We start from the raw sequence: 16,252 nt of genomic DNA, 5'->3' as shown, positions 1-16,252 counted from the left end.
TACATAACTGGCAGCTTGTCTGTAATAGCTCCTGAACTCATATTCTCATCCCTGTGATTTCACGGTGTCAAGTGTTGAGGATGGATTAATTTACATGCCAGTTTTCCATTTTCATTCATATCAAGCTCCAGACACTAACTTCTGTGCTGCCAGGCTTGTCCATCACAGTTCCACAGCCATATTCAAGTTGGGATGACAAGGTGCTTGTGCGAATATAGACACTTCACATAGTCTCTGTGTCCCTGCCATGCCAAAGCATTGAGGCCAGATCAAATCCCGCACTGTCCCACTGGGAAAGAGTGTCCGAAGTCTGAATAGTGCAGCTCATGACTGCTGTAACACCCATGTTATTTTAAAGTGTTCCACACAATGTGCAACTTCATGAACATTTTATTTCATTATTGTGTATTAACTGCAACTCACCAGCAGCACGGGGACATGCCCACCATGAAACCATGCACCGGGTCAAGTGCCACCATCCACTCATTGCTGACCGGCCTGCCACCATTCGGCTCACGTTGACCTCATAATGAAGTGCACGAAACCCAAACATCCATCACACACGCCAGCTGCAGGGTGGATGCCTGCACTTTCTCACAGTGCCAAAGATCCACTCCCCAAGGGGATGTCTGTGCCATAGAAATGTTTGAACAGACCTCCACTCTCCAAGGGGGAATCTGTGTGGAACCGTGCCACAAATGTGTAAACAGACCAAAGCTCCTTATGGCTGACAAGTTCGCTGTGTCAGGTTCCACCAGCGTGCGCACTTACCTATAGATGAAATTCTCACAACATTTGTAGTGAGCATGGGCGCTGGTCATCAAAAAGCAACAGCACTGCAGATTGAGTCACCATACAGTACAGAAGCATTTCTGGATTCTGTTTCTCCAAGCTGAGCACAAGTTCCCCACTGACATATATGAAAGTTTGTTTCTGTTCTTTTTTCATTTTCACTTTAATTATGTTGCATCCGTGAAATATGCGGCACCCTTGATCGCAAGGAAAGTTTGCTTTGTACAGGACATGTGTCCACTGTTCTCCTGCAGTGACATGACCAATCAAAGAGTGTATACCCTTTAGGACAGTGTTGGAGTGGAACTATTGTGCAAACAAACACCAGTTAATAGACACTGCAGATATTTCATTGTCAATTGTTCATATACTTATCTGAACCCAGACATTTCTGAGCAACCATTTTTAGTTCTTTTGGGCATAGCAGCTGAAACACATTTAATCAGTCATTTCTAATGACCACTATATTGATATATTAAATTCAACCACACAAAAGAACCTTTTATTTTAAAAATGCGTTTAATCAAAAATTAAACCCAGGAACCTCACTGAATTATAAGAACTGGGAATCAAACTATTTACTCAGAGCTGAATTACTTTAAAAGGATTAGTGATTAAAAACACCACAGTTGGATTCTTGTACCCAAACACACAACATTTATGTTATCAGTTGTAACTGACAGACAAACAAACAGGAAATTGTAATGGCCTAAAAAAGAAAGAAAGAAAGAAAGAAAGGAAAAAAAGGAAAAAAAAGAAAAAAAAGAAAAAAAAAGAAAAAAAGCAAGCCCCTTCTGTAATGCGTATTTGTCATTATTGTTAGTTACTAAAGCTTTCAATGTAACACACCCTAAAAGATACTATGACAATGCTGATGGTAGTATGGTGTAATACTATCCACTCATGATGTAGAAACTGACAGTCAAAGAATGTTTACATAAAATGCAAAGGTCATCTACAGAAGTTACCATAAAGAAATGAGAAAGAAGCCGATATATTAAGGACAAAAATTCAGTTTCCTATTTGAAAATGACGAGTGTAACCAAAACATTAAATTTGAATTTATTTCTGAAATTCAGCTTCTCTGTTAAAAATACAGATTTACTGCCTAAAGTGTCATAAGAGAATTTGGGCCAACAACTTTATGGCATGAATCAAAGTCAAAAATCTGAACAATGTTGATTTCTCTTTCTTAAAAAGTATTACTGCACAAATTAGAGAAGAAAACTGATATTAAATACACCATAAAATTCAAATAAATCACAGCATAAGTATGCAGGTGTGTATAAAAACCGATTCAAAAATATAAAACTGCTCTGATTTATAAATTGATTCTCAGAATATGATCAAATGAGCCAAAATCCATCACAAGTACCTGACTGACTTATTAATTCCATTGCTGCTTCAATTCTTGAAAAACTATTAATATCAATAAGTTCTTCTCAATACAGAGGAACACAGGTGTAGAGCTTTAATCTTTCAGTTATTAGATATCTTAAAATGAAGACATCTCACAGGTCACAGCACATATATTAAATTACCAGGTACCTTCAGTGTCAGGGAGCCCACTAACTGAAAGCACAGACAAAGCAAACTTTTCTGATCACTTTAAACGTTAACTTGTTAAAGTTTAATATGAATACAATACCTTATGCTTCTGTTGTAAGCTCAAGACAGCTCGTAAATCCTTTGCTGATATTCCAGCTTTGCAAATACGTTGTTTCTCAATGAGCCATGATTCTTCCTCTTCATGGTCTTGCAAAAACTGAAAAAAGTTTCTAGCTTCTTCAAGGCGTGCCCTCCTATTTTCACTGCTCTGCACAAGGCTGAAACACAGAATAGAAAATCTTTACAAGTTTCTAATGCCCAGCTGTCAGTCCCCAAGTGGCTAAAATAAATTGTGTTGGATGTTTCTTAGTTACAAATGGAGAACTGCATGTAACTGAATCTTTGAAAACTATTTTATCATTATAGTTATCTTTATACAAATTTATATAACCAGAGTTGCCACAAGTTTCCCTAAGTGAAATTCCCTGATTTCCAGACAAGTTTTAGCATTTTTCCTTGACAAATTTTGAGACCTCAATGGTAAGCTAAGACATTAATCGACAATCTGTCTTTGCATCTATGGTACAAGAAATAATATCGCAAACAAGGAAATACCTAAAAAGAAACTTGCAAGCAGATAGCATTTCCTGATGTGAGAAAAAACATTAAGTACTGACATCAACACCTTTTATAATGAACTGTTTTTAGATTGAGAAAGCAAGCCAAATGGTGTGTGTGTTTCATTATGAGCACTGATGTCATTTTATTCCAATACAACAAAACACATTTGGTGACAAAAATACGCATTTCCTTGGAGTCACAACCTTGATTTAGAATATAGGTTTGATTTCAGAAATAACCTCAGAACAAAGTAGGCCTTTTGAAAGATGTGTATAAGGTGGGGAAGAATTGTGTTAACCAACACTGTCAGTGACCACCAATAACACACTGGTTTTACTATGTTTGTTATTGTCAGTTATTACTCACTGCATTATATCTATTATTTTACAAGTTTTGCGTGATTTTTCTTTCGAGAAATATATAAGTTCATAGCGAACAAACCACCAGTGACTGTCACAATTTTCTTCATCTTATTGTCCATACTTTTGACATATAAACTACATTTGAAGTGCTAAAATGTACTAGAATAAATAAAATGTCACTAAAACGCCACACTGTACAATGATCTTGCAACCAGACAGTCACGATTCCTGAAATCCAACGCCCATGGCCTCTGGCCTGCTGAGGAGCACCCTAGTCCTGGGTCATGGATAAACCATGAAAATCCGCTGCATTACTCCACACACAAGCAGTCCCAGCTTGCAGGCAGATCGGTGAGACTAGATCCGTTGGGCAGGGTCTGCACATTAATGGGAACCGAATGACTTCAGATCGGCAGGCCCATTCCATTACTGATACCTGCAGAAACTGCCTGGGGTTTTGGCCCATCACGGAAATCCAATCATGTGGCCAGTTATTCATGAGCAGACCATAGCAATCAATCCATGCAACAGATAAGTAGTTCAAATACTCTGAGAAGCAATAATACTCAGGATAGGTAGCAACTCACTGCAAAGATGATTGCTGAGCTACAGGCAGCCACATATAAAAGACAATCTCACTCTCACAACTATGTTTTCAGCCATTGATTTTGTTAGAAAAGAAGAGCACACATACATTCACACAATCATTTAGACACAACTCGTGCATACATGACCGCCATCTCCGGCCACTGTGTCTACAGTCTCCGAGAATCAGAACCAAACAACCACTACTCATGCCTCCCTGCCTCTCGTCGGTAGCTGCTAGGCTAGCGACAAGAAGTGCACTGACTGCAAGCTGAGGGCAGAGGGGTAAGAAGGGGAGAAGCAGTAGTAATGAGGGGACTAGGGAAGCGGCAAACATGATGATGGCTCTGAGCACTAAGGGACTCAACTTCAGAGGTCATCAGTCCCCTAGAACTTAGAACTACTTAAACCTAATTAACCTAAGGACATCACACACATCCATGCCCGAGGCAGGATTCAAACCTGCGACCGTAGCTGTCGCGCGGTTCCAGACTGTAGTGCCTAGAACCACTCAGCCACCCCGGCCAACACGGCAAACATACTCAGATGCACCCAGCCAGTGACAATGCATAAGACCTCAGTAAACAACCCATTTCATCTATTAAGACAAAAATGGGATTTTTCCAGTGTTTCTTCAGATTTCTCTGATTTCCTTGACACGTCACACACACACACACACACTTAGAAATACATTTTAATCACCTTAAATAAGCACTGTCGAGACTCTTAAGACGTTCTCGCAGCAATGGGGCCTCTCTATGACTGAGAAATGCCTGTCCTTGTCTACCTAATCGGCGCTGTGTTTCACCTAAGGAAGTGACTTGCAGTTCTGCTAGACTGTGTTTCTGCAGTAAGTCTTCAACACCAATCAGATGTGGACCAACATCAACAGACTGGAAAGTCATCTGAAAGATATAATTTCATACATACACTTAACATGTACAGCAGTACCATCACTGACAGGCAGACTGCATATGCTGAATTGAAATATGTAAACTACTCCATTTTTTACATTTTATATTAACAGTTACACATATGTCGTGATGAAACAAACAAAGAAATAATGTGAAATTAAAGACATCAGACATTTTACAAGAAAAATCAAGCCAGTAAGGTAAATGATGAAATTAAAGAGGTAAACCAGTAGTACTTGCAGTACTTAAAGGTGAAGAGGCATGATTCTCAATTCCATTCCATTTTCCTTGAATTTTTTCCTTATCGTTTCTTTCCATGTTACCTACATTCATCTATCTATTAATTTATCCCTTTTGTATAACCATAATTTACTATACAGATCATATACCAGTCTGTATGTCATGTCTCCCCCTTTTTACCTGTTTTTTCTTCTACAATTTCCTGCTTCTCTGTACATCAAAAGCTCACATTATCTCCTCAATTCTGCAACTGTTACAATACTACACCTATAATATTACAGAACTACAATAAAGTGTAGTATCTGAGAACTTTCTCATACATGAAAATTATTTTATTCTCCCTGTATTACCAATATTTTCTGTGCTGATGATTGTTTTTGCACCATGTCAATGTAATAAAAACATATTGGGTTTCTTGCTGCAATGTTTCAGAAGGTATAACATCCTCCTCTCACATTCTGGTGAAGTGCCTCTCCTCTTTTTTCCTCATTCTGGCTTAAATACAAAACTTTTATTCCTACTACTCAAGTCCAGGTGTTACTGTAACTTTGTCATATATTATTGCTTCTGTTGTATGAAATAATCAACTTAAACAAGTAAGCTAATTATTTCTCATCTACAAAACAACTTTTTTGTTGTTGTTGTGGTCTTCAGCCCGAAGACTGCTCTGATGCAGCTCTGCATGCTATACCTATGCAAGCCTCTTCATCTCCAAACAATTACTGCAACCCACATCTTTTTGAACATTCATGCTGCATTCATCACTTGGTCTCCTCCTACAATTTTTACCCTCCACACTTCCCTCCAATACGAAACTGGTGATTCCTTGATGTCTCAGAATGTGTTCTTCCAATCAGTCCCTTTTTATAGTCATGTTATACCACAATTTTTTTTATCCTCAATTGCATTCAGTACTTCCTAACTGGTTACATCATCTGCATAAAAGACTAATAATAAGCACAATTCAAAACTATATTTCAAACATAAACCATGGACAATGAACATTCATTAAAATGAGCTACTAAAGTAGCTGTTACTATCAAATTTAGGCTACTTAGCCAAGAATGAATTAGAATCAGCTCTTAAACTTTTTTCCTTGTGGTTATCATCATAATACACAACTACTTTAACATACCTGCAGTTCTTCTATAGTTGCCATTACAGTGTCAATCTCTCGTAACAGAGCCATGAGAGAACACATAGTTGTGAGATTTGTTTTGTGACGGTCAAGTAATTCAAGCAATTCATGCCAGTGATGCAGAACTTCATTCTCACGTCGCTCTACTCGTTCTTTACCATGGTAATTCTCACGGACAAGTTCTTCTTTCATATTTGTTAGATCATGAAAACGTTCCTCCTGCAAGTATTAGAAGTTACTTTATTGTACACAATATTACTAATACATTTCCCTTAAATGGAAAAAATGTTAAAGTTGTAAAGCACATGTAGTTTTGGCATGGTACAATGGCAACAACACTGCCTCATAAAAAACTACAAGCCCATTCCTCTGAGTCATCATTCTCAAGAACAATATATTCAACTACGAAAAACAGAGTAATGAATAACCTGAATAAATATAATCTAACAAGTGCATCCCAGTTTGTATTCTGAAGTGGGAGAAATATAGAATCAGAATTACTAGAATTTACAAAAGTTGCACTTGATGCTCTTGACATGGATGACTGTGGCACATACGTATTTTAGACATGTTGAAGGCATTTGTTACTGTTGTTAGTAACGTTTTTGCAAAAAACCTAGAACCATCTGAATACAAAGTGCAACTTATAACTGGTTCTGACCATAGATAGTGTATAGAGTACAGAGAGTTGAGATATAATAAACTTCAAATATGATTAACATCTAGTGAAACATCTGTCAGAACTAAAATGCTACAACAAAAGTACCACAGCATAGTATATTATAAACAGTACTTTCCCTGCATCAAAAGTTTCTAGGAATGAGTATTGGCTGCAAGTTAAAGTGGTGTCTCACTTTTGTCCTCACAGTTGGTCCCTCTCATTCTGGGTCTGAATCAGCTCATGTAACAGTTCCAAAAATTAGATTAGTTTCTTGTACTTCCATGTGTGTGTTGACAGCACTAAGCATTCTGGCACCTGAATATAAGTACTTGCCAACATTCCTTCTCATAATTTTATAGTTTTACTCGGTGAATTTTCCTTTTTCCTCTTTCATTTCAGAAAACATTCCTACTATAATTTTTTCTGGAAATCTCCACACCAAACTTCTGCAATGGTAGTACTAACATCTTACCCCTTTCAAACGTACCCATACCTGAGGGCAACTGAGTACCACATCCCTCCCCTCTCCAGCTCTCAGGGAAAAGAAAAAAAAGGTGTTGGTCTTTCAAAAATATGATTTAAAAGTGAGTATTACACAGGTTGGAACTGGAACTTTATTATAGCTACTTAACAAGTCACCTTTCGTCCTCCAAAATAGTAAAAATACATGGCACATCCTGGTTTATCATCCCCCCCCCCCCCCCAAAGAAAAACATGGAAGCACTTCAGAGGCAGGATGCTAGATTTGCTGCCATTAAGTTTGAACAACACACAAATATTAAGAAGATGCTTCAGGAACTGATATGGAAATCCCTGGATGGCAACATTAGTGAGAAATTTTAGAGAACTGACGAATGAAGCTGACTGCAGAAAGACTACTGTCGCCCACATACATTTTGCATATGGACCACGAAGATAAGAGAAATTAGGGCTCATAAAGAGGCATACAGAAAATTGTTTTTCACTTGCTCTATTTGTGAATGGAACAGGAAAAGAAATGAGTAGCAGTGGTACAGGGTACCCTGCGCCAAACACCGTACATCAGCTTCTGGAGTATTTATGTAGATGTAACTTTTAATTAAGTATAATGCATAGTTTTCCACCTCTGATACAGCAATAAACGATTGTTCAACCAAGATCTGAAAAATTTCCATCACTATCCAATATATTTCTAACTTCTCATCCTATATCCAGCCTTGTATCTAGTTCCTGACAAAAACTTTGATAGGGACACAAGAATTTATAGTAGGATAAACATTGAAGTACTTCGAGGCAAAGTAAATGTTCATTTGGGGAAGGAGTCCTAGTAAAGAAGCAGACGTATCATATTAAAAGCATTCTTCTCAACATTCACATGGTTAGATTTAGAGAAAACCATGTCAAAACTAAATCTGAATCAGTAAATGAAAACTGCACCATCTCCGTGAGTCTTCAGAAAAGTTGACTTCCATGATGGGATGCATCCCAAGGAAAAGGAAGATTAAGTGAATGACTACAGGAGGAAAAATATATCTTGATATGACTAACTTTTAGGCTAGGAAAAAGAAAAGTAGTACATACAAAGAAATTTATGCTATATGGTTTATTAAGTGGAAGAATATTTATATTAAAACAATATAAAGACAGACTAAAAGCGTATGCTTCAGAAATGAGATGGGCTATTAAAAGCAGTGACTCCTAACTAACCAATCTTGAGAAAACATATTGTGAAATTTCTCACAGTTCCTGTCTTTCATGACACTACACTGATGTGAAATGTCTCATGTAAATTTGGGATGCTACGATTTTTAAAACACTTGGAATATTCAAGTTATTCAGATAGTTGGTGCATACGCTTTAAAAAATTGTAGTCTTGTGGTTTAGGTAGCTGTGCACACTAAATTTCTAATTCTACTTCATCAATAAACTGAGAAACAAAATGAAAAACATTGTAAAAATATTTTGTCATGTAGCTGTTTACACCTCTTTTTTCTTACAAATCTGCTGCCAGTACAAAACTAACATATCATGTTCCTATAAAACCTCACAACAACAGCTTTATACAGGAGATGTACTCTTACTCATGTAAGTAATCACTCCCAATGAAGATAAGCATTTAAACTGTGAAACATACCCTTGCCATGATATCAGCACTGATGGCTTCGTGCTTCTTAACAGTGGCATCCACCTGAGCCAGATTACTGCCATAGCGAGGGTCAGAAAGAACTTGGATCATTTCTTTCAAGTAGCCTTCTCGTAACACACTCTATAAAACAAAACAAGAATTCATTTAAAATGAATATGTGTAATGACAGCACAAATTAAAAGAATGAGTGATAAAATTTATCTTCCTAAGGATAATAAATTTCATATTTAAAAATTTGTGCATGAGGAATGGAATGACCTTCGACTATTGCTCAATATATACAGAGATGTTGAGTAATCAATTGATACACAAATAAGAACTTTAATTCAAGGAGTAATCAATGTTTTAGTTATCACTTTGAAGAAATAGAAGTTATATTATTAATTCTTTGTTTGTTTGTAGATACATGACTGCAGTTCTAGTATACACTGCAATCTCCACCCCACAGTACCACAGCACACTAAAACAAAATGGTTCAACCCAGTGGTGCAATGGTAGTTTGGTGGTGGTGGTCGTGGTGGTGGTAGTGATAGTGGTGGTGGTAGTGATAGTGGTAGTGGTAGTGATAGTGGTAGTAGTCTTCTTATTCTTATTCTCCTCCAGTATCAAAGTGATGATTCCTTCATGCCTCAGGACATGTCCTATTGATCACTCCTTTCTTTCAGTCAAATTGTGTTTTGAATTCCTATTTTCCCCAGTCCGATTCCGTATCTCATTAGTTATTTGATCTTCCTATTTAATTTTCAGCTTCCTCCTGTAGCATCACATTTCAAAAGCTTCTATTCTCTTCTTGTCTAAACTGCTTATCATCCATGTTTCACTTATGTACAAGGTTACACTCCGAAAAAATACCTTCAGCAAAAACTCCCTAACACTAAAATTTATATTTGAGGTTAATACATTCCTCTTTTTCAGTAATGTTTTTCCTGCTATATCTAGTCTGCATTGTAAATCCTCTCTGCTTTATTGTTTGGTAATTGATTTTTTGCATTTAAAGGGGAACAATTCCACAACAGTCCAAACTCAGTTGGTGAAGTGTATGACATTATATCATCATATGACATGGTAAATGGAAGGCATAAATGCATCCAACGTCCTCAAACAAAGCAATAACAGAGAATGAAGTGGCAGACCATCTCTCTGGTTGGTCGATTGGTCGATTCAGGGAAGGGGACCAAACAGCGAGGTCATCAGTCGCATCGAATTAGGAAAAGATGGGGAAGGAAGTTGGCCGTCCCCTTTCAAAGGAACCATCATAAACTTTGTCAGCTATCAGTTTTAGATGAAGGTTACAATCAGCTAGATTTGTTGACTACTCATACTCACTGAAAAAGCCCACCAGACCAAGACTGTAGCAGAAATGTTGCAACTGTGTCAGGCCAATCCAGACAACTTCTTTAACCCCTTAACATATTGATTTTTTTCCCAAACTATGTTCCAAACAATAATTTTCTTATTAATGAAAAACAAAAAAAATGACATTGCAAATAAAACTGGTGAATTACAAAATTTTGAAGATCTCCAATAATAAAATCCCAAGTATACTCATGCACTGGACCTTGACTAAAATATCCTGAAACTGAAGTCATTTTTTAGTTTCTGTAAAGTTATGAAGGCTAACCATATATTTCACAACAGTTTCTTGTGAACGTAAATCTTGGAGGAGCTGGATGGAGCACAGTGGATAGATTTATCTCATGGCACTGGTTAGCATGGCACTCAACTGATGAACTGTGTCAATCTTCAGTCTCTGATGAAGTAAGATCAAACTCTTCTTCACTTTCTGAGTCGCTAAATTCCATATCAAACTCAGGATTATTGTAGCCATCTTTTTTGGAAGCATTTCCTAAGCAACAATACAGGAGAGAAGCTGAAAGTGCACATTTTGATGTTGAGTATCTGAAGCTGCAAACAGTAAAGATGATATCTAGTGGCAATCACCTCAACCACAACACGACAGCCAGGCTACAAATGTTGGACCAGATGACCTGGTTGGGCACTTAACTATCAGTGTTGAAACACACATAAGCGGGATTTTTTAAGGCCTGTTACTAAGTTGTCTGAGACACTAGGAACTTTGAATTTCTGTCAGAATTATAAAAATGGGATAACTCGGGTTTTTATGTTAAGGAGTTAAGCATCCAATCCCTATCGACACGTGCTGAGAGTATCACTGTGACACTGTGAGGAAAAAGCAAAGCAAGCAGTGGAAATACAGATACGCCACCACCAAAGACGGTTAAGAGCTAACTATCATCAGGTACGTGTTTATTGGGACTGCCATGCTGTGATGGTAACAGAATGTGCTCATAGGAGCATCACAGAAGCATCCTATTGAAATATAATGTGAAGTTCATGGTAGACTGTCAAGATGAAGCTATCTAAGGGGCTGTGTTTGCTCCTTGACAACACCCCAGCTCATTCTGCACAGGATAGCCACATATCCTACTTCTGTGGGGTACAAAAAATTGCCTCTCAGCCATATTTTCTTCATTCTCCTGACATCACTCGCAGCGACTTCTTACTCTCTCTCCTCCGATGAAAAAACAAAAAAGACCATCAAGTGTCAGATATTTCCAGAATGACAGTCAGGTGATTTTCCAGGTGGAAAATTTTCTGAACAACCACAATGCAGACTTTTACAACCAAGGTCTCTGCCAAGTCCTCTGTCACTGGGAAAAATCTGTTAGTAGAGTAATTGTAACATACTGCTAAGTTTCATGGTTGAAACTTTTTTTCCCCTCTCCAAGGAGGCAATTAAAACTTTACACTCAGTAGGTTAAGACTATGAACCTGCTTTCTTCTGCAGGGCATACAGCTGCATTTTCCCAACTTTGTGGCCTCACTGGGTTAGTCAAACCACAGTGTCATTGTGTCCACGCTGAATTAGTAGTAGTAGTAGTAGTAGTAGTAGTAGTAGTAGTAGTAGTAGTATAAGAAGAAGAAGAAGAAGAAGAAGAAGGGAGTAGGAGGGGAATGAGGGGGAAGCAGAGGGGGTGCAATGGAGGGGGCAAAGAGGAGGAGAAGGAAGAAAAGAAGATGACAGTTCATAAGCTGAGTTGTTATATCGAACTTCTTGTTTGCAATCCTTCCTGCTTCTCAATGCCATCTTTGTATCATGATTAGTTATCTTTACTCATTCTAATGTTACTCTGAACCCAAGATTTTCCAGTATTCTAAACATTTGAAATTTATCAGTGGGCGCAGTTGCAACATTTCTAAAGCTGACCCTCTTTCCATCTTCAAAATGCACTAGGTTTAAGACATTTTGTAGGAGTAATAGTAGTCATCAGACAGCAATATTTCTTGCCATAATCATAATGCACAGAATGTTCAAAATGCACTAGGTTTAAGGCATTTTGTAGGAGTAATAGTAGTCATCAGACAGCAATATTTCTTGCCATAATCATAATGCATAGAATGAAACATTCAGACTGTAGCCAAGTGTTCACAGTAATGAATCGTCCCTAAAATTTCAAACCGTGTGCTGACCTGGAACTCTCATCCAGAGTTACCATATAGACAAATAAAACACATCAATATTTGTTAGCATCATGGGCAGTTAACATTTTCTGTCAAACCTTTTACACCTAACAAGTGCATTAGACATATCAGTGGCATTACCAGTATTGTATCAAATGCTGTGATTTGCTTAGACACTCTTCTTTTTACTGCATGTCCAACAACGCAATCTAAAACACATCTGGTTCATGAAGGTCTTGTGGTTGTGTGAATACCAAAATTACAATTAACTAATTAGACACATTTTTAGGTGATGACTCCCAACAGGCAACAGGTACACCTAGACCACCACCATTCACAGAACCTAAAGATTACTAACTCAATCATTTAATTACTGTGCACAAAAATGGAGTATTAAGTGCATCTGTGTATTGGAAAATTCTACTGCCCTGGAAAGTCTTGTTTGTATCATCAGTGACATTAACAGACATGTACTTGACTGCATGGTGTATAGAATGTAAGCGTTTTATCCATATTTATGAATCATTTGCATTTTACAAACATTAAAAAATTCTTCTGAAAAATAACCTTTCGTTCAAACTTGTAACTGAGCTGCTCAAGTCTCTCCTGCCGCAAGAGCTCCTGGCGCAGAGCAACTTCCCTACGATGCTCAGCATGCTCTAGACCCTCCCAACTACGCTCCAAATCATGTATCAGCTGCCCATCTTGAGGAGCAAATGCAGGCTGGTTCAGAGATTTCAGTTGGGTATTGATATGGAAATACAGAGCTTCAATTTCACTGCGTTCTTTGTACCTGAAAAAATCCAGCAAGAGTTATTAGAATAACATTTACAGCTGTTTTGTTATTCAATTAACAAATTGAAAATATTTACTCTTTTCAAGAGTGGTCTGAAAAACAATAGTGACAAATGATTAATAACAAATAATTTCTTACACGCTATGGTCCGGAACATGTGCATTAGTAGTCTTTTCTTTGAGAGCATCTCAAAGTAATTGTTTAACAATGGTGATACTGCTACTAATGCAGTTTCCTTGCAGTGTTCCTTCAGCTGTGCCATATGGTCTTCCTACTTACACATCTCATGTTTTCACAGCATGGTTGATTAATCGTATGCTTCTCGGTGTTCTGCCAAGTTTTTATTTCACTTTTACACACAAAATTACAATGAACAACACAGTTCAGCCCTTGAGGAAAACGGAGGGACCAGCTGTCGAAATATTGTGCATAAAGTGGAAAGAACAACTCGGCTTAACATCTGGAAGCACATCATTAATTCCAACTTACAATTTGAAGAAGGATGATTAGATTTTAACATCTCATCAATGATGAGGTCATCAGAGACCAAGCTTATGCTCTGGTGGGGAAAGGATGAGGAAGAAAGTAGGCTTTGTCCTTTCAATAAGAACCATCATGGCATTCACATTATGTGATTCGGGAAACTATGCAAAACATAAATCAGGTTCACCTAACGAGAATATGAATGCCACTTCTTCTGAATGAGAATCTAGAGTCTTACCACTGTTACAGTTTACACTTCAAGAATTTCTACACTATAAAATATCTAAATTATTAACATACGTTAACATATGCTAAAGAAGAGTACTGATGTAGTCTGTATGAGAGAAAAGGCTTCTGTTACATTCTCTTTAGGAAAACTGGTGGCGTAAAATATTCTCTTCACAAATGCCAGTTTATTCCATGAGTTGTTTTATCACTGGCCATAGAAATAAAAAGTATATATTCCTACCCATTTCCCCCTTACTTTATACAAGCTCACTAGATCTTGGGTGGTAGGATTCCTACTTAGACAGCTCCAGAACTTTGTACCGTAAAAACTGTATTTCAACACTATGAATGCCATGTACATGATGTCCCAGATTCAAAATATATCACCATGTAGCACAGCACATGAATGGGTGAGAAATAGACTATTTCACGTTATTTCCATTTGAACATCCCATTCACAGTTGATCCCCACTGGCAGTTGCTTTCCTGTCAGGAATGAAATTACATATTTAATCTAACAATTTTCCATTACATCCATATCAGATGAAATAACACGTGAATTTTTCCTTGATTTTATTATTTTAAGAAAGTGAAAAAGAAAAGAAGTGGAAAACTGTGGCATAAATAGGAAATTGAAATGAATCCTTGTCTTACTTTAATCTTTCTAAAGCATTTAGACACTAATATGCAAGTTACATTATCCACTTCTGGAGGATATGCAGCCTGTCACAGTTTGAATTTGAATAAAGACATTTCAGAGGATAGCTATATTATTTTACTCAGACATTAAATAAAAAAAAACAGCTGTGACACAATATGCACAGGCCGCTAGAGACATTAAGATTTAAGAATTAATTGTGTACCACATGATGAGTTCACTACTTAAGAAAAGAACACAATGAGAAGAACTTAAGAATGAATTCAATAAACACCAATCATAGGTCCTTTCTTCTTTTTGCAATGTTGTCAAACCACACAAAATAGTACAAAGAGTGAAAATTGGAAATGCCTTTTTTCTTCAGAAAAATATTTAACTGTTTTCCATAAATAGCCTTCTTTTGTAATGCAAGACGAATAATTTTACTGCATTATGATACCAAAAAAATAATTTAAAAAATTAATAGTAGTTTAATCAATGTTTTGACTTACATGACAATGAAAATTTAAACTCAAAGATTCACTCCAAAATTTCTACAATATCTTGATTGTGTACTTTTGTATTCTTCAAGATCTTTTGAATATAGAAATTAGAAACTAAATTGTACCTATTTTTCTTCGTCAATATTTGAGTTTAAATAATCATTTACACAAAAAGTATTTACTTCACAAAAGAAAGTAATCCGTATCTGTGTTGTATTTACAGACATACATCTTGGAGACAATTTCTTAGTCAGTTAAGAATTCTAAAAACAAACTAATTCGATAACAATATTATGAAAAGGATAGTTGCTACTCACCATATAGAGGAGAAATGGAGTCGCAGATAGACACAACAAAAAGACTGGCTACGTGATGAGTAGCAACTGTTCAATTTTAAACTAATTTTATATATATTTTCTACAATAAACTCCTATTTAAGAATGTAATAACCAAAAACTACTGTGCAAGGAAAAAATACTTTTCTACACCTTCTAATAAATCTACTTTTCATTCAGTAAGGTGTGGAGCAGACACAAAATCAACTCCAGAGGCTAATTTATCTTTGACAACCCAGAATTATGTTTAAAAACAGGTAAAAATTGTTCCTTGTTAGCATCTCTTTCTACATAATTGATTGAACAAATAGATTATAAAATACAACTAATAATACAGAAGATGCTGAGTTATTTTGATACTATTTCTCTCATTGAAACAATTTATTCTTTTCGCACATATTCAAAAAATTAAATTATTAAATGCTTACTTTGGTGGTTTCTCAACTGTTCTATACTGTTTGAATCTCAAGAGCTCCTTCTGAATACCTTCTAGAGAATTTGGAAAATTTCTATCTTCCAGTTCTGTTACTTTCTGTCTTATCCATTCTAGTAAATCTGTAGTGAGTTTCTCATAAAATACTTTTTTCTTATCGGCATCCATCATTTGCCCAACAATCTGTAAGCAATAAAATGATACAAGGTATGTTTAATCCATGTGTGTCTTTTATCATAATCAGTAAAAGATTGTCATAAAAAATGTGAGCGTATATGTACGTTATATAAGTGAGCTGGTCAGGTTTGACACACATCAAGCTGCAAGAACTAAATTTTATAAGTGTCACAAAAATCTTATTATAGCCA

The 16,252-nt window shown here is 36.6% G+C and overlaps 1 protein-coding gene across 8 annotated transcripts in view; it reads right to left on the bottom strand.

The window, feature by feature from the left end:
* LOC126299183 (spectrin beta chain, non-erythrocytic 1) overlaps window positions 1-16,252 on the bottom strand; it is a 440,083-nt gene that overhangs the window by 193,002 nt on the left and 230,829 nt on the right. For all 8 annotated transcript variants that reach the window (XM_049990953.1, XM_049990949.1, XM_049990952.1 and 5 more), the window contains exons 8-13: window positions 15,880-16,067; window positions 13,037-13,262; window positions 8,975-9,106; window positions 6,198-6,419; window positions 4,611-4,813; window positions 2,441-2,618 (exon numbers count right to left, since the gene is read on the bottom strand). In XM_049990953.1, the coding sequence (XP_049846910.1) occupies window positions 2,441-2,618; window positions 4,611-4,813; window positions 6,198-6,419; window positions 8,975-9,106; window positions 13,037-13,262; window positions 15,880-16,067 (1,149 nt within the window). The remainder of the gene's footprint in view (window positions 1-2,440; window positions 2,619-4,610; window positions 4,814-6,197; window positions 6,420-8,974; window positions 9,107-13,036; window positions 13,263-15,879; window positions 16,068-16,252) is intronic.

The sequence above is a fragment of the Schistocerca gregaria genome, chromosome X (genome assembly GCF_023897955.1).
Source record: "Schistocerca gregaria isolate iqSchGreg1 chromosome X, iqSchGreg1.2, whole genome shotgun sequence".
NCBI lineage: Eukaryota > Metazoa > Arthropoda > Insecta > Orthoptera > Acrididae > Schistocerca > Schistocerca gregaria.
Note: the sequence above shows the minus strand (reverse complement) of the source record. Positions and strands in the feature narration are given on the sequence as shown.